Raw genomic sequence first — 23,983 nt, 5'->3', positions numbered from 1 at the left:
CACAGGGAGGAGGAGATGATGATTTCAAGAGTTCCATCTCGGTCCCACAAGCAGCTAGGAAAAAACAAGCCCACTCAGACAGAGCCCTGCATACCTGAGTAAGCCTCATAAGAGGGTTGGAACTTAAATAGTGGCAACAATTTATTCACAACCGATACAAAAGAGTTACATGTTTGCACCTGTTACTGTCCTTCAAAGCAGTCACCAGAATTGTGTAGAACCCATTGCCAGTGACGTGGAAGGCGTAGTATACTGTTAGCAGAGCCTGTTCTGTTGATGGGGTGAATGGACCGCTCTAAAGTGATTCTCGCGTATGACTGTGATGGTGTTATCCTAACGCCTTCAGCCATTGGTCATTGAAAATTAGCTGTCGACAGGGTATCTCCCAATTTCCAACATACCTCACAACACCACTTCTGACATTGCTCTGTGTTACACCTAACAGCGTTTGTGAAGTGAGCCATCATGTTTGTGTGTCACCTGATGTATGGACAGTCGTGCAGCCAGGCCATAGAGTACACAATAATACTCCACAGTCAGGGCTCAGGAGGCAAGGGGTGACAGAGCAGATCACGCATGTGCTGAACACATGAAATTGGGCTGTGTGGCGGGCTGCCTATACTGTGTGTGGCTGCCCATGTGTGAGCTGAAGGAAAGCTTGCAGGTATGTGTGTCCAGTGGGATAGCTTTGCAACAGCCTGCTGTAGAGGTGTTTCATTACTGTGCCATCCTGTTCTTTGATACACCAGTCAAATTACTGGCTGGCTGTTGCAAAGCTATCCCACTGGACACACATACCTCAAGCTCCCCTTCAGCTCACACATGGGCAGACACAGACGGTGTAGGCAGCCCACCACACAGCATAATTTAATATGTTCAGCATATGTATGATCTGCTCTGTCACTCCTTGCCTCCTGAGCTTTGCCTGTGGAGTATGATTGTGTACGCTATGGCCTGGCTGCACCTGTCCATACGTCAGGCGACACACAAACATGATGACTCACTTCACAAACGCTGTTAGGTGTAACACAGAACAATGTTGGAAGCGGTGTTGTGAGGTATGACGGAAATGGGAGTTGCCCTGTCGATAGCCAATTTTCAGTGACCAATGACAAGGTGCGGCAGATGATTTGTTTTATAGCGCTTAATTTAAGCTCATTCACACTCTAACCACAACCTCGCGATAGGTAATATACCTGAGAAAACGGCCATCAACAATTGCTTTGTTCACGACATTTAAGGCTAACCTCCAAGAGCAAACTAAAGACAAAGGTTTCATAATGTGTTTGTTTTCATAGCAATTTTCTGCAGCAAAAGTTCAGTTTTAGCGGTAAAAGCAAACCGTAAGTTCTCGCTGTCACTGTTTACCTGAAAGTATCCTCACACTCGCTACACGGGGTGCCGCGTTATGAACCGTTGAGCACGCCTGGCTGGCACTTGATTGTATATTATAGGCAACATGAGTGGATTCCAATCGAAAAAAGAATGATATGAAGATTTGGGATCCAAATACATCAAGAAAGAAAGCCGGACAAGAAATTGGAAGTGAACTAATTGTTGTGGCAGTTTGGCAACGGCGAAAGGTTCAGGTGTGACACTGAGCACTGTGTTTGGAAGAAAACAGCTGTAACGTGTGAAGTGTCAACTATCACGTGATTTTAATCGGTCTATAGTTGTTTATATAACAACTTATATGGGTTTTATTTTGCTCCTAGTATTTATAATATTGTGGCAATAAGGAGTTTATTTTTCTCCTAGTATTTATAATATTGTAGCAAAAATTAGGTACACACACATTCCATATCCTATAAATTTGCGTCAATGAGTAAATATATTCCCCCTTTCCCCCAGCATGACTTCAGGCATCATCTTATTCTGGCCAAGTCCATGTGAAATCAACCGATGGTCTGGTTATTTACATGTAAAAGATTTTTCAGAATTTGATAATTTTTGTACATTGGTGGTAGTAGTTGTTTGCTTTGAAAAGTCCAAAATTAATTTTTTTGCACCTTTTGTTTTTGAGTTATTAACTTCTTAAGTGTTCAAAGCTGCATGGCTTTGTCACTTTCTGAAACCCATAGCCATGTCTCAAGAACTATTTGACTTACAGATCTGGTTCAATCCCGCGTCCGGCCATCCTGATTTAGGTTTTCCGTGATTTCCCTAAATCGCTCCAGGCAAATGCCGGGATGGTTCCTTTCAAAGGGCACGGCCGACTTCCTTCCCCGTCCTTCCCTAACCCGATAAGACCGATGACCTCGCTGTCTGGTCTCCTTCCCCGAAACAACCAACCAACCAACTTACAGATCTACAATGCATATCATTTTACTCAGTTCCTTATGAGCTTTAAAAATGTACTACTTTAATATATTCATAAAAATGCTTATTTATACACATTTTGTTGATGTGTGAAAGTATTCCCGTGGGAACATATTAAAAGATATCTTATTTTACTGGTAAGTTCAGTAGCCAGCACGCAGTATGTAGGACTTCAGACTTATTACTAAGTTGCAATGGAAAACTTAAATGGCAAAATCCCAAAAAAGTTTTTTTTTTTTAAGTGACTTCCAATTTATGCAGCATTAGAATGTTAACTTTGAAAATACTTTAACAAACACCGTAACACATGTTCTATACCTTCACTTCACAAATAAATTACTATTATTAAGTAACTATTGGTGTAGCTGCTTTATTTAACAATTTTTTTGTTTGAATGCCTTGCAATTAGAAACTTTTTACTTGTGTTCAACAAGAAAAACATTACTGTAACTAAATTACAATCTTATTAGTCTAAGATTATAAACTGTAGTCTCCTTTTAAACGACACAACCTAGACCTCTCAAGCACGACATGTAATAGTTATAACAACAGATTCTTTTCCAACATAATCTGTGAAACTCATGTCTTTATCTGAAGGTCTCTATATCAGTGGTTGTCAAACTTTCTTGATCAAAAACCAATACTGACATCATGGGGCAGCAACTTGGGCCGCATATCTACCTATCTTATTATTAACTCAGCTAAACGGGTGTACAAAAATGTTTGGTGAAATGGAGTGAAACGTTGGGAAGGTCAAGTGACGCTGGCAAACGGGAAACCAGAAAAAGCTGCACAGCTTGTGGTACATTTCCAGTGCCGGAGGTCAAGCGGAAAGGGCATAGAGGTCGTTGCCGCCTCTTTTTACTTTGACACCACCTGGCAGGATCCGCCGTTTGGCCTTTAAAAGCTCAGATGGCGTTTTGCGACAAAACTGAGGAAAGAAGTTAGTACTGCTTCATCACTGTTGTGGTCATTTGGCATCTTGCGAGGGACAGAGGCATTCTCTACACTACTTAGTGCTTAGCAGTGTCTACTCATGTTGCTCCCTATTGTCTTCTAATCACCTTCGATCACCACCTCGATATAGGTCTTTTCTGATCTAGTCGAGTGCAGGAAGAAAATTCGTTAACAGATCATCTTCATAAATTGGTATGTTATGAACTCCTGACAGACTAGCTATAGTAAAGGGGAGAAAAGTATGTCACCTGCTCCCAAGTACTGATCTTTAAAAGTCAGCACCATTCGGAACACTTCCTATGGATTTTCCCTCAATTCTTACAAGTTAGTGGCGCGTTCCATCAATAATGCTCGAATTCAGTATGGTGTTGGCCCACCCTTAGCCTTGATGACAGCATCCACTCTCGCAGGCATACATTCAATCAGATGCTGGAAGATTTCTTGGGGAAAGGCAGCCCATTCTTCATGGAGTGCTGCACCAAGGAGAGGTATCAATGCGGGTCTGTGACGCCTGGCACGAAGTAGGCCTGCCAAAACATCCCAAAGGTATTCTATAGGATGCAGGTCAGGACTCTGTGCAGGCCAGTACATTACATTGTCATGTAACCACTCCACCACAGGCCGTGCATTATGAACAGGTGCTCAATCGTGTTGAAAGATGTAATTGCTATCCCCAAATTGATCTTCAACAGTGGTAAACAAGAAGATGCTTAAAACATCAATGAAAGCCTCTGCTGTGAGTGTGCCACGCAAAACAACACGGGATGCAAGCCCCCTCCATCAAAAACACGACCACACCATAAAGCCACCGCCTCCGAATTTTACTGTTGGCACTAAATACGCTGGCAGATGACGTCCACCGGACTGTCGTCATACCCACACCTTGTCGTTGGATTGCCACATTGTATATCGTGATAAGTCACATCACACAACGTTTTTCCACTGTTCAATTGTCCAATGCTTACACTCCTTATACAAAGCAAGGCATCATTTGGCATTTACTTTCATGATGTGTGGCTTATGAGCAGCTGCCCGACCACGAAATCCAAGTTTTCTCACCTCCCTCCTAACTGTCATAGTACTTGCAGTGGATCCTGATGCAGTTTGAAATTGCTGTGTGATGGTCTGGATAGATGTCTGCCTATTACACTTTACGAGCCTCTTCAACTGTCGGCAGTCTGTGTCAGTTAACAGATGGGGTCGGTCTGCACGCTTTTGTGTTGTACGTGTCCCTTCATGTTTCCACTTCACTATCAGATCGCAAACAGGGATGTTTAGGAGTGTGGAAATCTGAAGTACAGACGTATCACACAAGTGACACCCAGTCACCTGACCACATTCGAAGGTAGTGAGTTCCGCGGAGTGCCCCATTCTGCTCTCTCACAATGTATAATGCATACCGAGGTCGTTTGTTGCAGCAGGTAGAAACACAGTGCTCTTAATATGAAAAACATATGTTTTTAGGGGTGTCCGGATATTTTTGATCACATAGTGTAGCAGAGATGCTGAATCGCAGATATGCACAACAAAAAGATTTTACACTTAAAGCTTTCGGTCAATGGCCTTAGTCAACAATACACACGCACACACACTCACACACACACTCACACACACACACACACACTCAAATCTCACACACGACTACAGTCTCAGGCAACTGAAACCACATGCGAGCAGCAGCACCAGTGCATGATGGACGTGGCGACTGGGTAGGGGAAAGGAGGAGGCTGGGGTGGGGAGGGGGTGGGATAGTATCGTGGGGATGGCGGACAGTGAACTGCTGTAGGTTGGGCGGCAGGCAAGGGAGAGGTGGCGATGGAGGGGGGGGGGGGGGGGGGGGGGGGAAGAAGAGAATAGAGAGAAATAAATAAAAAATACAATAAAATAAATAAAGAAAGACTGGGTGTGGTGGTGGAATAATGGCTGTGTAGTGCTGGAATGGGAGCAGGGAAGGGGTGGATGGGTGAGGACAGCAACTAACGAACGTTGTGGCCAGGAGGGTTACAAGAACATAGGACGTATTTGCAGGAAAAGTTCCCAGCTGTGCAATTCAGAAAAGCCGGTGTTGGAGGGAAAGACCCGTATAGCACAGGCAGTGAAGCAGTCATTGAAACGAAGGATATCATCTTTGGCAGCGTGTTCCGCAAACACGGTGGTCCACTTGTTTCTTGGCCACAGTTTGTCACTGGCCATTCATGCGGGCAGATGACTTGTTAGTTTTCATGTCTACATAGAATGCAGCACAGTGGTTGCAGCTTAGCTTATTTTTCTTCTACCCATTCTGTTATACTACAACAGCCTTAATTTAATTTCATATTCCTTCCGACAAATATGCACCATATTTTAAGGTGATCGTCTCTATAATGTACATCATCATGGATCTATGTTACATCTGTGCCAAATTTTATGCCTTATCAGCTGATCGTTAAAAGTCGCACATGCCTGTGAATTGTCTGTACTGGAAGACAAACAATAAAATATTCTCTCCCATACGCACTGTTTAACTCTGCAGTGGCCTCACTTCTTACCCCATTACCCTTGTAGTAAGCAGCCAACTTTACTTAACTCATGCCGAATTCATCAATGTCAGTTAAAATTAAGCACACTTTAAAATATTAGTGTCTCCCGATAGTTGTTTATTGCTTAGCAAAAAAACTACACTCTTAACTATCTCAATGTCAGTTAATGTTTTTGAATTAGGTTGTTAGTTGTTATAGTATGATTCACAAATGACAGCGGTTCATGTGGATCGGGCCACAAATGGGAATTGCATTGTTCACTGTCACAAGCAACAGCTGTGGTATGTGCATACCCATCCTTTGTGCTTGAAGAAAGCACATATTCTGCAAATTATGTCTCTTGCTGGCTTATGTAGAATTTGTCACCATCACAATCAGCTATGACAACTCTCAACAAATGGAGTAAAAATTCATTAAATAACTCACTTCAGTCACATTTAACTTTCTCATTATTATAACAGATACAAAATTAACTTTCTCATTATTATAACAGTTACAAAAGAGCACTCCATACACTACTGAATGCTCATTAGCTGTTGGAGAACGTGTGATGTAGTTGCACAGAACAAACCTAAATTCTACCATCATCAGTCCTCGACCACCATTGTCCTTGACTCCAATTATATAGGCTTATTATTATATACAGTGCATCAGAAAAGTTCGGTGAATGATCTCAGGAAACACAAGAAGCAATAGTCACAAACAAAATACCTTTATTGGCCTCAAAGTACACTACTGTCCATTAAAATTGCTACACCAAGAAGAAATGCAGATGATAAACGGGTATTCATTGGACAAATATATTATACTAGAACTGACATGTGATTACATTTTCACGCAATTTGGGTGCATAGATCCTGAGAAATCAGTACGCAGAACAACCACCTCTGGTCGTAATAACGGCCTTGATACGCCTGGGCATTGAGTCAAACAGAGCTTGGATGGCGTGTACAGGTACAGCTCTGCCCATGCAGCTTCAACACGATACCACAGTTCATCGAGTAGTGACTGGCGTATTGTGATGAGCCAGTTGCTTGGCCAGCACTGACCAGACGTTTTCAGTTGGTGAGAAATCTGGAGAATGTGCTGGCCAGGGCAGCAGTCGAACATTTTCTGTATCCAGAAAGGTCCGTACAGGACCTGCAACATGTGGTTGTGCATTATCCTGCTGAAATGTAGAGTTTCACAGGGATCGAATGAAGGGTAGAGCCACGGGTCGTAACACATCTGAAATGTAACGTCCACTGTTCAAAGTGCTGTCAATGCGAACAAGAGGTGATCAGACGTGTAACCAATGGCACCCCATACCATCACGCTGGGTGATACGCCAGTATGGCAATGACGAATACGTGCTTACAATGTGCGTTCACCGCAATGTCGCCAAACACGGATGCGACCAGCATGATGCTGTATACAGAACCTGGATTCACCTGAAAAAATGACGTTTTGCCATTCGTGCACCCAGGTTCGTCGTCGAGTACACCATCGCAGGCGCTCCTGTCTGTGATGCAGCGTCAAGGGTAACCGCAGCCATAGTCTCCGAGCTGATAGTCCATGCTGCTGCAAACATCGTCAAACTGTTCATGCAGATGGTTGCTGTCTTGCAAACGTCTCCATCTGTTGACTCATGGATTGAGACGTGGCTGCACGATCTGTTACAGCCATGTGGATAAGATGCCTGTCATCTCGACTGCTAGTGATACCAGGCCATTAGAATCCAGCACGGCGTTCCGTATTTACCCTCCTGGACCCACCGATTCCATATTCTGCTAACAGTCATTGGATCTCGACCAACGCGAGCAGCAATGTCGTGATACGATAAACTGCGAATCGCGATAGGCTACAATTCGACCTTTATCAAAGTTGGAAACGAGGCATCACAACAACGTTTCACCAGGCAGTGCTGGACAACTGCTGTTCGTGGATGAGAAATCAATTGGAAACTTTCCTCATGTCAGCACGTTGTAGGTGTCGCCACTGGCGCCAACCATGTGTGAATGCTCTGAAAAGCTAATCATCTGCATATCACAGCATCTTTTTCATGTTGGTTAAATTTTGGGTCTGTAGCACGTCATCTTTATGGTGCAGCAATTTTAATGGCCAGTAGTGTAATAATCATTAACTACAAGACACTTATGACATCGGTTGTAAAGTTGTCGCAAACTATCAGCAAAGCTTCTTGTGGAATCACTATGAGGATGGCATTCAGGCACTGTTGATATCTGTAACATCTGTGTGCTCAATGCAAAGTGACTGTTCTTCAATTCTCTCTTTATTCTCCAGATTTGGCGTTGGTAAACTTTTTTTTCTTGCCCTGCCTTCTATTTGGCCAGGAAAAACTTACTCTTCATATACTTGCACATGACAAAGGTGTTTCAAGCAATTTCACAAGAAACATTTGCTGACAGTTTCCAACAGCTTTGCAAAGGATGACAAAAGGATGTTGTTACTAATGGTGATAACTTTGAAGGCCAGAAAGGTATTTTGCTTGTAAATCTTGTTTCCTTTATTTTCTGAGATCATTTACTGAACTTTCCGGTCGCACTTGTAAAATATGGCCGAGAACTGCAGGCCCCAAGAATGACTGAACTGGGTCACAGTTTGACAATCACTGATCTATACATTCTTCTAGCGGCAGCTGTGGGATGTAACTTTGGAATAGTCATCCTACTTGGTCTTCTTTTGTATGAGAAAATGAACTGGTCCACTAAAAGCATAAATAAAATGTTTACTACTACTTCTTTAGAGCACACAATTCATCAACCTTTTGCTGTCATAAGTACCAGCAAAAAGAACAGTAATTTGTTCATAGGCATGTCATCTGCATATGGAACCACATGCATTTTATGAACATCAAAATCCTCTTGCTTCAACTTTGGCTTTGGTCATAGGAATAAGTGCCAGCCTTCTGAGTCCCTGTGACTGTGATGGCTTCATAAAACTTCCTTTCTTCTACTGCATGTTCATCATTTGCCACACAGAAAAAGTGACTGATGGGATATTAGTTTTACTCCACTCAGATAAAATCTTTAATCTTGTCATAAGTTAGTAAAGTTTTTTTCCGATTCTCATATCATGTTGTTGATTCATCACTGAAGTATTTTTTTTTTTTTTTTTTATTTTTTTTTTTTAATGTGTCTAAGCTTTGTGTTGTGTATCAAGCTGCCTAAGATGAAAAGAAACTTTTGTAGGTAATAATATTTTTTCATCATTTTGATTATTAAAAACACACGTCTGCACTCAGGCTGTGGAATGCAAAGGAATCCTTTGAATTCATCTTGAAGTATAAAGGAATAATTTTCAGTAAAATCACATACAATAGCAGCTCATTCTGCAGTAGTGAAGTATGCTTAAAAAAACTTCTCAAATTCCTCTGTTAATTTGTCACATTAATCCACTGTTTGCTGGTTATGTTTTCTATCACTTCTTCAAGTGCACAAATTAATGCAACTACAAAAAAATGTACATTAGGGCAATAAATAAATTCATTTACGAAGCATGGAGTAGGGGGCTGGGCTGCACATTATTGTGAACTTCTGCAGTTGGTTAGTTGCACATTATTTTGAACTTGGGCAGTTGTGATATAGGTGTAAAGCAAACTGCAGTAACAGAAAAATTTATTTCAATATCTACCCGTTGTAATAGCATCGTGAGATTATATATCACACTCATTAACAAATAATATATGATAACACATTTCTCCAACACAAAAAATTTAAGATTTTTAAATTTTGAGAATTTAAGAACTATGGTTTGTAAAAATATGTAGTTTTTATGAATATGGTCAAATAGCATATATTTTTACGGCTCATAAGAAACTGAATAAAATGGCACAAATTTCACGTAAGGCCAAAAGTTTTTGAGATACAGCCATTTTAATGTTTCAAAACATCACAAAAATCACTTGCTTTGTGAAACTTTAAAAAAGAACCACTACACCTTAAACATTAATAACTCAAAAATGAAATTTCCATACAATTTTTAATTTTATATTTTACCTATTTTGACAGGTAGAACAAACTACTTAAAAAAAACAACCACCCTCTAAACTGTCAAAGTTCAAATTTATTTCTTTGCTAGTTGATTTCACATGGAATATAACTCAAAAGATTTTTGTATCAATATGCTTTCATCCCATATAAAAATTTTGTACCTTTCTGAAAGGCATTGCGCAGCCCTCTATTGTACCAACAGAGAGAGATAGCTGTCGATGCCAAAACAAAACTTTTCCTATAGGAAAGGTTCATACTCTAAACCAAGCTGCACCAACATTGCCCCATATGGAATGTGCACACTGCTGACACCCATCAGCTGATCTGCAGACAGGTGCAGGTGTTACAGGCTACTTGCCGAACAGACATTCCGTGCATGCCCACATCACTTGGCCAACGCCGTCCACAGGCATTCGGCCTTGGCAGAAAAGCTGCGTCGGCTACGGTGCAGCTGCCTGACTGCCCGCATATCAGTTACTTGCCCACCACGACACCCATAGGCACCCGGCTGCCTTCCAGCAGACACTCGATTGCTCTATGACATTTTCCAACATGAAGTTACCCTCCCCGATTCATGAATTTAATCATGATTAGAAAAAGAAAACAGAAAACAAGCAAGTAGAACAGAACTATATTAATAAAATTTATCATGGAGACATAAAATGTATCACACACTGTACTTTGAATTGTGCCAACACTAAAATCCTTCAGTTACTTCAGAGACAAAACTTTTAAGTTTAGTTTATATGTTGTCTGTGCCTTATGTTAGCATAATTCAGAAAAATGATGGAGTGCTTGAGCTTTATGTCTACTGAAATGTAAGTTAGTTTCTATTTACAACTATGGTTACGATTATACCACTCTGTCTTGACCATAACTTAGACCTAAGGACCCTCAATGGAGTTCCTTAATGGGGCCAAAATGTATTGGATGGTTCCACAAAACAAAGAATAATAGCATTTTTATGATACAGCTGACATTTTTAATCATGAACAAATGTTACAAAATTAAATGTATGTATATACCTTTTCTATCAGCCATTGAGTCAAAGAAACACCAAGGAGCCTCAGATCCACTACCACACTTAACAAATGCTACGTAATGAGATGTTTCAATGCAAACAACTGCAAATAGTTCCATGTAAAGTCGGGGTATATGGCAGTGGTCTTGCAAAACGGAAAACTCCACAGGCACTGACAGTCGGCGCCACGCGTGATTATTTCTTCGTTGATGGCTATGAGCCTGTAAATACACAAAAATGTTTTCAATGCACTGTTTACCAATTCAATGATAAACATAACCACACTTCAATGATAAGGATAGGAGAATAGGGAGAGAGTATCCACAGTTAATACTCTTGCAGACCCGAGTATTAAGAACAAATAACATCATTCTTTTCCATGTCATGCAGGGGACACTCAATCCAGATATTGATAAATAAAATTGTAAGTACTTTGAATTTACGAGAGACAGAATGGCTGGCCAGTATTTACCCTCAGGTGCTGAAACTCTACAACTGATATGGTTCAAAGTGAAAAACTACTCCTAACTTTTGGAACTAATAGTTTCTTCCTGAGGTAACCGACACAAAAGTTAGAAAGGAGGGTAACAAACTCCAGGATGAGATTAAAATTTCAACTTATTGAAAAACTTGGGATATCTGCCTTTATAGCTTTTTTAAGAAAATTATCATATATTATGTGTCTCAGTCACAGAGCACACAAGCAGTATGATAACCAATTTTGACTAATTACCAAATTATTGCTAGAAGATATTCATATGCACCGCGAGGCACAAGTTTAAAACAGCAACTAAAAGGGAAAACACGATAGAAGATCGACAGGCATAGGATTAAAAAAACATCATAATTAAATGTCCTTAGACAGGTTGGTTAATTTGATAAAACGAAGAACGCGAGCAGCTGCTCGTGGGTCAACCGCTAAAATGGCATCGAGAGTGCATGGCAGGCCAAGATCAAGACGCAGTGTAGTAAAATCCGGACAGGACGTTAAAATGTGGCGGACCGTCAGCAAGTGCCCACGAGGGCAGAACGGCGCCGGTGCAGCCGTCAGCAGATGGCGATGGCTGAATCGGCAGCGTCCAATTCGTAACCGGGCCAAAACTACCTCCTCCCGCCGAGAGGGACGTGAGGAGGACGTCCAAGCTGCGGGAAGAGGTTTCAAGGCCCGAAGCTTGTTGTCCGTAAGTGCACCCCAATCGTCATGCCACAGCGATAAAATGCGCCGACAAATGACCCTGCTACAATCTGATGAAGGGACACAACAAGAAGGTGTCCGAGGCTGGAAGACCGCAGCCTTGGCCGCGGCATCTGCAGCTTCGTTCCCAGGGATACCGACATGGCCAGGAACCCACATAAAACTAACCGGAGAACCGACATCCACCAGCTGCTGAAGAGAGCATTGGATCCGGTGCACGAAAGGGTGAACCGGATACGGATCACTGAGGCTCTGGATGGCGCTCAGGGTATCGGAGCAGATGACATAAGCAGAATGTCGGTGGCGGCAGATGTAAAGAACAGCCTGGTAGAGGGCAAAGAGCTCAGCTGTGAAGACCGAACAATGGCCATGGAGCCAGTATTTGAAACTTTGTGCCCCGACAATAAATGAACAACCGACCCCGTCATTGGTCTTAGAGCCATCTGTATAAATGAAGGTCATATTAATGAACTTCAAACGAAGTTCGACAAAACGGGAGCGGTATACCGAACCGGGGGTAACCTCCTTTGGGAGCAAGCTGAGGTCAAGGTGAACGCGAACCTTAGCCTGGAGCCAAGGTGGCGTGTGGCTCTCGCCCACTCGAAAGGTTGCAGGGAGTGAAAAATCAAGGTGTTGAAGGAGGCGACGAAAGCGAACTCCAGGGGGTAGCAGGGCAGACATACAACCCGTATTGACGATCGAGGGAGTCGTCAAAAAAGGAACGATAAGACGGGTGGTCGGGCATTGACAGTAGCCGACAGGCATACCGACAAAGCAGTATATCGCGCCGGTAGGGCAGTGGCAATTCACCGGCTTCAGCATGAAGACTCTCGACAGGACTAGTATAAAATGCTCCGATCACAAGACGTAAACCCCGATGTTGTATGGAGTTGAGACAGCGTAAGATGGACGGCCGTGCAGAGGAGTATACGAAGCTCCCATAATCCAGCTTTGAGCGGACTATCGACCGATATAGGCAAAGTAGGACGGTTTGATCCGCTCCCCACAACATACCACTGAGAACACGGAGGACATTTAGTGAACGGGTACAACGGGCAGCCAAATAAGACACATGTGGAGACCGGCTAAGTTTCCTGTCAAATGTAAGACCTAAAAATTTTGTTGTCTCCACGAATGGGAGAGCAACGGGACCGAGTCATAAGGATGGTGGGAGAAACTCTTTGTAGTGCCAGAAGTTAATACAGACCGTCTTCTCGGCAGAAAAACAGAAGCCATTGGCGACACTCCAGGAGTAAAGATGGTCAAGAGAACGCTGAAGACAGCGCTCCAGGAAACATGTACGCTGCGCGCTGCAATAGATGGTAAAATCGTCCACGAAAAGGGAGCCTGATACATCAGCGGGGAGGCAATCCATTATTGGATTGATCGCTATGGCGAAGAGCGACGCTCAAAACTGAGCCCTGTGGCACCCCATTCTCCTGGCGAAAGGTGTCTGACAGGACAGAACCCACACGTACCCTGAACTGTCGATCCATTAAAAAGGAACGAATAAAAAGAGGGAGGCGACCGCGAAGGCCCCATGTATGCATGGTGCGGAGAATGCCCGCCCTCCAACAGGTGTCGTAAGCCTTCTCCAAATCAAAGAACACAGCCGCGGTCAGGCGCTTCCGCAAGAAGTTAATCATAATGAAGGTCGACAAGGTAACCAGATGGTCAACAGCAGAGCGGCGCCTACGAAATCCACATTGTACATTGGTTAAGTAGGCGCCGAGACTCGAGCAGCCAAACCAAACGAGAGTTAACCATTCGCTCCATCACCTTACAGACACAGCTGGTAAGCGAGATGGGTCGATAACTGGAAGGCAAGTGCTTGTCCTTCCCCGGCTTAGGAATCGGTACAACAATAGACTCGCGCCAGCATGCGGGAACATGTCCCTCAATCCAGATGCGATTATAAGTACGAAGAAGGAAACCTTTACCCGCAGGAGAAAGGTCCTTCAGCATCTGAATATGAATAGAATAAGGCCCTGGAGCGGAGGACCGTGACCGGGCAAGTGCATTTTCGAGTTCCCGCATGGTGAATGGGGCATTATAACTTTCACGATTCGAGGAGCGGAAGTTAGGTGGCCTAGCCTCCTCTGCCTGTTTTCGGGGGAGGAAGGCAGGGTGGTAATGAGCGGAGCTCGAAACCTCTGCGAAAAAGCGGCCGAAGGCATTGGAGATATCCTCAGGGGCCACAAGGACGTCATTCGCGACCGTCAAGCCAGAAACTGGTGAGTGGACCTTAGTGCCAGATAGACGGCGCAGGCTACCCCAGATAACAAAAGAAGGAGTAAAACTGTTGTAGGTGCCTGTGAAAGCAGCCCGGCTGGCTTTCTTGCTTTCTTTAATAATATGACGGCACTGCGCACGTAATCGTTTATAAATGATACAATTCGCCACTGTAGGGTGGCATTTAAAGGTGCGTAAAGCACATCGACGAACATGTAAAGCGTCTCTACATGTTGCGCTCCACCAGGGGACCAGTGCGCGACGTGCAGAAGAAGTAGTGTGAGGGATGGAATATTCAGCAGCAGTGAAAATGACTTCCGTGAGGTGTGCGACCTGACTATCGCAGCTTGTGAAGGTTTGATCCTGAAAGGTCGCCCTGGAAGAGAAGAGCCCCCAGTCGGCTTTGGAGATGTTCCAACTAGCTGAGCATGGAGAGGGTGTATGATGCAGGAGATGGATGACACACGGGAAGAAGTCGCTCGAATATGTATCAGAAAGGGCATACCACTCAAACCGGCATGCAAGTTGGGTAGTACATATAGAGAGGTCTAAATGGGAATAGGTGTGAAATGTGTCCGAAAAAGTAGGGGCGCCAGTATTGAGGCAGACAAGATTGAGCTGGTTGAAAAGGTCTGCTAACAGGGAGCCCCTCGGGCACGATGCTGGAGAGCCCCAAATGGGATGGTGGGCATTGAAGTCTCCAGTTAACAAAAATGGTGCAGATAGCTGAGCAATAAGTTGAATCATGTCTGCCCTGGTAACGGCAGACGACGATGGAGTGTAAACGGTACAAATAGAAAATGTAAAAGTGGGGAGAGTAATTCGGACGGCTACTGCCTGCAGGCCGGTGTGCAATGTGATGGGGTCGTAGTAAATATCATCCCGGACCAGCAACATAACCCCTCCATGAGCCGGAATACCTACCACAGGGGGTAGGTCAAAACGCACAGAGGTGTAGTGTGCCAAGGCAATGTGATCGCATGGGCGTAGCTTCGTTTCCTGGAGGGCTACGACGAGCGGACAGTGCAAGCGGAGCAGCAACTTCAAGTCCTCTCGGTTGGAGCGAATGCTGCGAATATTCCAGTGAATAAGTGCCATCGTGAGAAGAAAAGGAAGATGAAAGAAGGGGTCACCTCGAAGGCCGTTGAGGGCCTCGGAAGGGGAGGGGATAGGACGACATGCAATAAAAATGAAGTGTCTGTGTTCCACCAAACCTACAACAAATTATTTAATTGTGAACATTTTCAATCAACGATCTGATACATAGTTATTCAAACAATACACATTCAAACAGCACACAAACACCAGTTTATCGCTGGTCGAATGTGGTCACAGAAACTGAAGCTACCCTGATAATGACCATTTATCTCTGAACCATTACCCTTATTAAAAAACACTAAATGTAAGAACAAAGCAATAAACAGTATTCTACTATTCACACAATTAATTCCTTCACAAGATTAATTACTGAGGAAGGTATTTAACAAACATTCACTAATTATATAGACAAGAAAGAGAGGAAACATTATGATATTTTAAATCTACCAAAACAAAATGCACTTCTGTTTTCTAAAAAAAATCCTTGACTGACACTGTTTTCTACCAAAACAATAAAAAGAAAAGCTAAGCAATTTTTCAAAAAGTAATTTTCATTTTGGGGACTGTTGTGCCTGAATTACAAGAAATTCTGAGTATTTGATAAATATACAGCAAGAAGACAAACTTGAAAATATATTGATGCTACCACTGAAAATATTTAAGTCTGATGAAGGGTCCTTAGAAGAAAAGTCTGGAGTGACAATAAATTTTCTTCTTCTCTAAAATATCACAATGAGTAACTGAAAGCATCAATGGTAAAGTATAAAACTACAAAAATTAGAAACATGTCTCTCAGGAAGAACAAGTATGACAGACACAACAGAAAAAAGGCAAACTGGATGTTTACAGCAAATACAGTTGATTCATGATTGTACAGTTCTGCAGTACCAGAAATTTCAAAAGTATTAATGATAAAGGTCAAAGTATTAACTTACAGTTCCCAAGCACTCTTCACAGAAGGCAATACTATCCAATCCTGTGCCAAACTGACCAAAACATTCTCTGCATTCATACTCTGCTAGTTTACCACAGACTGTGCACTGGCGGGGAGCTATAAATATGAAGAAACAAGTTACAAAAGAATAATTCTGCAGAAATTTCTTCTAAACTTACTATAAAGAAAGGAATATTATAACGTGATTTTTGCTAGCATCAAGGTCACTAGAGAATCACCATTACATCAGTCAAACAAGGAAGAGGTAGGAAACAAAATATGATCTAATGTTAGAAAGGATTTTGGGATTCAACGGAATTGGTTCATGAAAACCTCAGGAAAATTAAAATAACTTCAACACTGAACTTAAAAGGCCTCTTAGCATTTGAACACCAGAGAGTCAGACATGGGAGGGACAGGGGGGTGGGGGTAAGGGTGTGTGTGTGTGTGCGCTGATGTGATCTAAAATGACTATTTCATAGAAATTTCTTGATGGACTGTAAGAAATGATTGAGAAGTCAGATAACTGATGGTTAAAGGATAAAGTGATGGGTATGTGTGTATTTACATATGTGTAAATTACTTCTGTGTTCATCCTTCACTCTCATAAGCCTCGTAGCCTCAATCTCCACTAACTCTCAGCACCCACACCCTCTACTCAACAGTTTCCCCTCCCTCTGTCCCACCACCCCCTCTCAATCACTCCTCTATGTCCTCGTTACCATGCGTTCCATGTTTTCACTGGCACCAGCACCTGTGTATCGCATTCCTATACTGAGCACCTACTGCCTCTCCCTCCTCCATTCCTATCCTACACACTTGCTGCCTGCCTCTGACCTATCAGCGACCCTTCTCCAATCTCTCCTCTCAGCCCACCTCCCACAACCCCAACCTACAAGCCAAACTGCTGCTGCAACTACATAGATACTCCACAAGTCACCAAAAAGCATGTGGCGGAGGGTATCCTGTACCACAACCAGTAATTTTCTTTTCTGTTGCACTGGCATATAGATCTGGGGGAAAAAAACTGTGTATATGCCTCCATACGAGCCCTCATTTCTCATTATATTTGTGGCCATTATGTGCAATGTATGTTGGTGGTAGTATAATCGTTCTGCAGTCAGCTTCAAAGGCTGGTTTTCTAAATTTTCTCAATAGTATTCCTCGAAAAGTACATCGTGTTCCCTCCAAGGATTCCCATTGGAGTTCCCAAAGCACCGCCGTAACACTTGCGTGTTGTTTGAGCCTACTGGTAACAAATCTAACGGCCTGCCTCCTAATTGCTTCAATATCTTCCTTTAATTCAACCTGGTATAGATCCCAAACACTCGAGCAGGACTCAAGAGCAGGTCACACTAGTGTCCCATATGCGGTCTCCTTTACAGAGAACTACCGTTTCCTAAAATTCTCCCCACAGACCAAAGTCGCCTGTTCACCTTCCCTACTACACTCCTTACATGTTCATTCCATTTCATAATCCTTTGTAATGTTATACATAGACATTTGATCCATGTGACTGTGTCAAGCAACACTGTACTCAAACATTATGGGTTTGTTTTACCTACTCATCTGCATTAACTTACTTTTTCTAAATATAGAGCTTGTTTCCATTTATCACATCAACTAGAACTTTTGCCCAAGTCTTGTATCCTTCTACAGTCACTTGGTGATGACATCTTACTACACACCAAAGCATCATCAGCAAACAGCCACAGAATGCTGCTTACCATGTCTACCAAATTATTCACGTACACAGAAAACAACAATGGTCCTATCACACTTACCCTGGGGCACGCCTAATGATAGCCTTGTGTCTGATGAGCACTCACTGTCGTGGCCAACATGCTGGGTTTTGTTACTTAAGAAGTCTTTGAACCACTCACATACCAGTGAACCTATTCCGTATACTTTGTTGATATTCAGCAGTGTGGCACCATATCAAATTCTTTACGGAAATCTAGGAATATGGAATATACCTGCTGCCCTTCATCCATGGTTTTCAGGACCTCTTGTGAGTAAAGGGCAAGCCGAGTTTTGCACGAGCAATGCTTTCTAAAACCATATTAATTCGTGGACATAAGCTTCTTGGTGTCAAAAAAATTTCTTATATTCTTACTGAGAATATCTTCAAGGATAATGAGTTTGCAGCAAACCAATGTTAAAGATACTAGTCTGTAATTTTGTGTGTTCATTCTTTTACTCTTCTTATATACAGATGTCACCCGCACTTTTTTCTAGTTGCTTGAGAGTCTGTGCTGGGTGAGAGATTCATGAGAAATGTGAGCTAAGTAAGATGCCAATGTCATAGTGAACTCTTTGAAAAACTGCCAGTACAATGTTAACTTCAAACAAACATCTCTCTCTCTCTCTCTCTCTCTCTCTCTCTCTCTCTCTCTCTCTCTCTCTCTCTCTATCACACACACACACACACACACACACACACACACACACACTCGTCAACAGTTCATCATTTCTACTTATCAGCTGAGTTGTCTCCATTACTACTAGTCATTCTGCTGGAGTCAGAACTGTTGATGTTTTTCCTTGTGTTTATGAATTAAAGTTTGTTTCTATTCATTTCTTTTCCCCCCCAAATTATTTATATTCTGTCAGAACTCTGCTTGCCATATTCTATTTCCATAAGAAGACCAGAATTGAAAGCCAACAATCATTCCCTTCTCTTCTCTTTAAGACTTGTACGTTGTTATTAATGATACACATCTGAGCAGGGATACAGAATATGTTCAAGTTAAATTTACCAAAGGCATTCCACACAATCCACTGTTAATCCTTTTATAAATGTGTCATTGCACAAAAGTAGATCTATCACCCATGCCCTATGGATCAATTATTCAAATAGACTTACTATCAGGACTAATATAATAGTATACCGAATATTGACAGTGAAGTCTAGAGTCCGTCTGAGCAAGGCCAGAGAGATACGCAACCAAAATATAAAAACATTTCTGGAGATTATTTTTGAAGCAATAAATGATAAACAAAAAAACATTTCCATTTGAATGTTCTTGTTTCATGTACAAGTGTGTAGTCTGCTTATAAAATGTGAAGACAAAGGGTATTGGTCTGTTTCAAAGTTATATCCACTAATGACAGTCTTCAGATACCTGTACGTGTGTGTGTGTGTGTGTGTTGTGTGTGTGTGTGTGTGTGGGTGTGTGTGTGTGTGTGTGTGTGTGGGGGGGGGGGGAGGGGGGGGGGGGGAGTCGTTGCTGGAAAAGTAGCAATCAGTGCTCCTTCGCCTAACTGTAAAAATGCAACCTTATTCAGATAGTAGATGGAGTACTCATCTGCAGAAGTTTAGTGTGTCAAGAATCAAACAAGCTGATATTCAGTTCAATAGTCATAGAATTTTCAGTCTGAACACAAACATAATTTTCTAAGAACATCTAATTCTGCTGAATAGTGAGCAATGCTATAAATTCAAACAATCCAAAAACTAATAATGAATTTTATATTAAATTTCACAATCTATTACTAATAGCACTCATGCAAAGACTTTCTGCACAACCTACAGGAATATCAATATTTACTTACAGTCCTCAATAATATCAGTGACATCCAGTAACTGTGATGGTAATATACGAGGGTACATTTTGAATGACTTTCCAAACCTAGGCATTTGTATAATTAAACATGAAGGCACCTAAAGTGGGTGGGGAAAAAAACAGAACCATTAATTTTACAATAAAGGTAACATTTAAAAACATGCTGAAACATTCCAATATGATTTTATCCTTTTCTCTCAAAATTTATTAAAATTTAACATTTACAATCTGTTGAGGTTACAATATCTTATCACACTGTACGAATTACCTAAAGAAATTAACACTGCCAGGTATCAATGTTGGATTTTGGGCATTCAACAAAATGGTCAGTTAATTAATTTCTAATGCCAATTAACAAAGTTTAATTACTAAACTGAGTATCATACGATAATGAAACCATTATAGCACAGTGAAAAAAAGCACAAACATAAAAACACAAAACAAATTTATATTAAATAATCAGATACATTTGTTGAAAATTATTAAAGATCCTAGCAAAATATTAAATGTAGCACATTGTTTCAGTGATACCCCAAGCACCACACCCTGGAGGCTCTTCATATCTTAGTAGGAGCCATAGGTTAAACAAAAGTGCCCTATAAAAATTGAGAGAAAATTACTTTGATTGATCTGAGAGACAGGCTGTTTGAACACCACAGTCAGGTCACTTCTTTAACCATCCGAAGTTTATTCCCTTTTATTTTGAGCCAGTCCACCTCAACAACGATGTCTGTGAACATAAAGGTATAAATGACCTGGTAGACAACGTTACTAGTACCTTCAGATGTTTTGCAGATGATGTAGTTTTCTATAAGGAAGACCTATCTTAAAAAGAGCTGCACAAATATTCAATCAGATCTTCAAAAGATTTCAAAGTGATGCAAAAATTAGCTACTTGCTTAAAAAAAAAAGTTTTAAGAAAATGTAAATTTGTGCACTTCACAAAATGCAGAAAAGTAGTATCCTACAACTACAATATCAAAGAGTCACAATTGGAATCAGTCAACTCAACTCGTACAAATACCTGGATGTACAAATTTGCAGGGCTATGAAACGGGATGAGTACGTAAGACTCAGTCTTAGGTAAATTGGACAGCAGACATCATTTGATTAGTAGGATAGTGGAAAAATGATGTCTACAATGGAGACTGCTCATAAAACATCCATGCACACCATTCTAGTATACTGCGCAAGAGTGACGGAAACCATATCAGAACTAATTGAGAACACTGAATTCATACAAAGCAGTGCAGCAGCACATAGTCTCACTGGTTTGTTTCAATCATGAGAGAACACCACGAAATATGCATATACATGTAGGCTGCATAAACAGTAAACTCAGAAATACATGTTTCACAACACAAATACTAAGAAACCTTCTATCATATGATGATCACAGGACCATATATTTTGCTTATACTCACTCACCATTGAAAAATGATGTCGTATTTTGGGGAAAGTGTGGAACAAGTCTGAAATCATTTATTGTGTAGAAAAAGATTATCAGACTAATGGAAGGGTGTTCATAACTTAACACTGAAAGCCCATGATGTCAAATGGAGTGCACCAGACACACTGGGCTATTAAATAATTTCATGAATAAGTACTAAATGAGGAATTTAGGAAAATAATACAGCCCCCAACATATCTGCCCCATACAGACACCAAAGACATGATTAGTCACGTCAAAGTGCACAAAGACGCATTTCAGAAGTCGTCCTTGTTTTCATACAAGAATGGGACAGGATGAAACCCCAACACGTGGTATAATGGGAAGAACTCTATTCCATGCACTTTCCAGCTGTTTGCAGAATACAGATGAAGATATAGAGATGTCACACAATCCTGATTGGCTGCAAATATCTGTCATTTCTTTACTGTGGATTTCAATGTGCCCTCATGCCCAGCACAATATCTTTTTACTGCATTTTTGACAGGAGAACAATGTGTATTGAACTAACTCTTTGTTATATTCATACAGTGGATCATCTGAAGGACACTATGAGACAGAGCAGGTTAGCCCCTGCATGGCCAGAACTCATTTGCTTTAAAGCCATGAGGGTAGCATGTAAATGCTGATCAGAGACATGACCAGCTGGTACATGTCTAGAGCAATGAAGGGTCCATGTATCTCTCTCTATTTGAGTCATTAGTTCAACTACATGGGAGTTATGGTACTCATTTAAAAAGGAATTAAATGAATGCTTGTATGTTGAATCCGCTGTACAAGACTTGTATGAAGATAGGTAAGGGACACTTTTAGTAGCAGTTTGCCTTCTTACTCTGAGTATTTTATTTTTCTGTTAAAGTCTAACAAGTTTCAGAGCTACAGCTCCATTTTCAAGGACTACTCTAACTTTTTAGGCACTAAATCTGCTTCATTTTGCCACCTATAAGAATAATAAAAATGTCTCAGACAAACGAACAAGCAACTGAGACGCTTTTATCCTCAACCTGATAACCAGCCAGATCGGATATTTGTTCCGGCACTGTGAGGGAACATTCATTTCTACAAAATTTTTTTCCTCTACAACCGTTTTACTCGAATCCTCTATGTCTCTGTTAGGAAAAATGTCACTTCACTTGTGGGTCACTAATGATGTTTAATGTAATGTGTGAGTCTGTGGCCAGTTTTGTTTTAAAGACACGTGATGAATATTTACCAAGAAAGTTTCAGGGTGGCTCACAGGAGGCTTAGAATGGAACCTCATGGTAGCCAGGAATCAATGTTTTCCAAGAAGGGCAAAGAGTTATGAGATGCTCAGCCCATCATCAAACTTGCCTTGCACCAAAGGAACACACATATAATAGTAGTGGATTTGACCCAACTATTTCCACATTTCCTCCCACTGAGATGTTTCAAGTTATTCATAGTCTTCAACAGCAACCTGTAGAATGGAGGTGTGGTGGGAGGTGGCGATTGGTGGGGCGGGTGATGGTGGGGGAGAACCTACACCAGAGGGACATCAGTCACTAATATTTCAGCAGAGACCTATCAAAGTCTGAGGGAAAAGCACATGTGAAAGAGTAATATTGGAGCCATAAAAGAATGCAATGGAGATGTGTATGTGGTTCAAGCAACCTAATGCAAGCAAGCAGGTATGATATGGAAAGCTTCTTTACTGATTGCTCTACAGCTAACATGATATGAGGTTAAAGGAAAAATTAGGACAAGAAACTTACCTCTTTAAGTTTTATATCACTGGTTAAAAAGCTCTGGTCGAAAAGCTGCTGAACGGAGGGCAGAACAAGTTGCTCATCCTTCTCAACAAACAGTTGGTAGTGGTATGCTTCCTGACCAGAACTTAACTTTAAAAATGGCTCTGCTTTTAATATCTGGGCAACCAGAGAAGTCAAAAATTCTTCTGGATCTGGAGCAAAGTAACAACAACTTCACTACTTAGGGCTATTATGTATATTAATTAAGGAGAACGGTACAAAATAAAAATTACAATAGAAATGATAAAATGAGCATTGCAAAACTGTGGAAGACAATAAAAAGAAACAACCAGGAATGGTTGCAAAACTGGATGTTTCTTCCAAAAATAATTTTTTTTTTTGCATGTAACTGAGGGTGTGATGTAAGAAGCTAATGCATCTTAAATGAAATCTAACCGCATCTTGTGCTTTGCAGAAAGAATAACTTCACTAACACTGACAGGAGGTTGCAAAAAGTGCAAGAGGGCCATTCCATTGTTACAGACATAAAATCTGTAAAATTTACATTGAAGTAAAACAGAAAACAAAAAAACAGATAGACCTGAATATGACACTACTTGCAACAAAGATTTGCTGATGCAAGTTGCGTTGAATTGCCACCAAACAAAAATGATCACCAATTGACTTTTCACAGAATGAACCAAGCATAAAGGTAAAAACTCACTGCGTAGTAGAGGCTTTGACTATTCACAAGGTATATATAAAAACTACACTCAGATATGCTCTATACTCAAACCTACACTGGTAGTATAGCAGTTGTACGGTGAAAATGTGCAGTGCTGTCAACTGAGGAGTGTTACATTTGTGTAACTATTTATTTTTTTCACAATATTTCAACATCGGAAGGTAAGAGTACATCTGAGGACGCATGCTGTGCGGGACACATCTTTACATGGTCAGGGCATTGCATTGAGAGAGCAGGCTTATGAAC

At 41.4% G+C, this 23,983-nt stretch overlaps 1 protein-coding gene across 1 annotated transcript in view; it reads right to left on the bottom strand.

Moving 5' to 3' along the window:
• The window catches only part of LOC126484855 (uncharacterized), a 98,652-nt gene that overhangs the window by 5,349 nt on the left and 69,320 nt on the right, over positions 1-23,983 (bottom strand). Inside the window, 4 exon segments of the mRNA XM_050108451.1 lie at positions 10,813-11,029; positions 16,269-16,384; positions 19,823-19,931; positions 23,017-23,204. Of these exon segments, the coding sequence (XP_049964408.1) occupies positions 10,813-11,029; positions 16,269-16,384; positions 19,823-19,931; positions 23,017-23,204 (630 nt within the window).

Source organism: Schistocerca serialis, chromosome 6, assembly GCF_023864345.2.
Source record: "Schistocerca serialis cubense isolate TAMUIC-IGC-003099 chromosome 6, iqSchSeri2.2, whole genome shotgun sequence".
Classification (NCBI taxonomy): Eukaryota; Metazoa; Arthropoda; class Insecta; order Orthoptera; family Acrididae; genus Schistocerca; species Schistocerca serialis.
The sequence above is the reverse complement of the archived record's forward strand: the minus strand, read 5'-3'. Positions and strand labels throughout refer to the sequence as shown.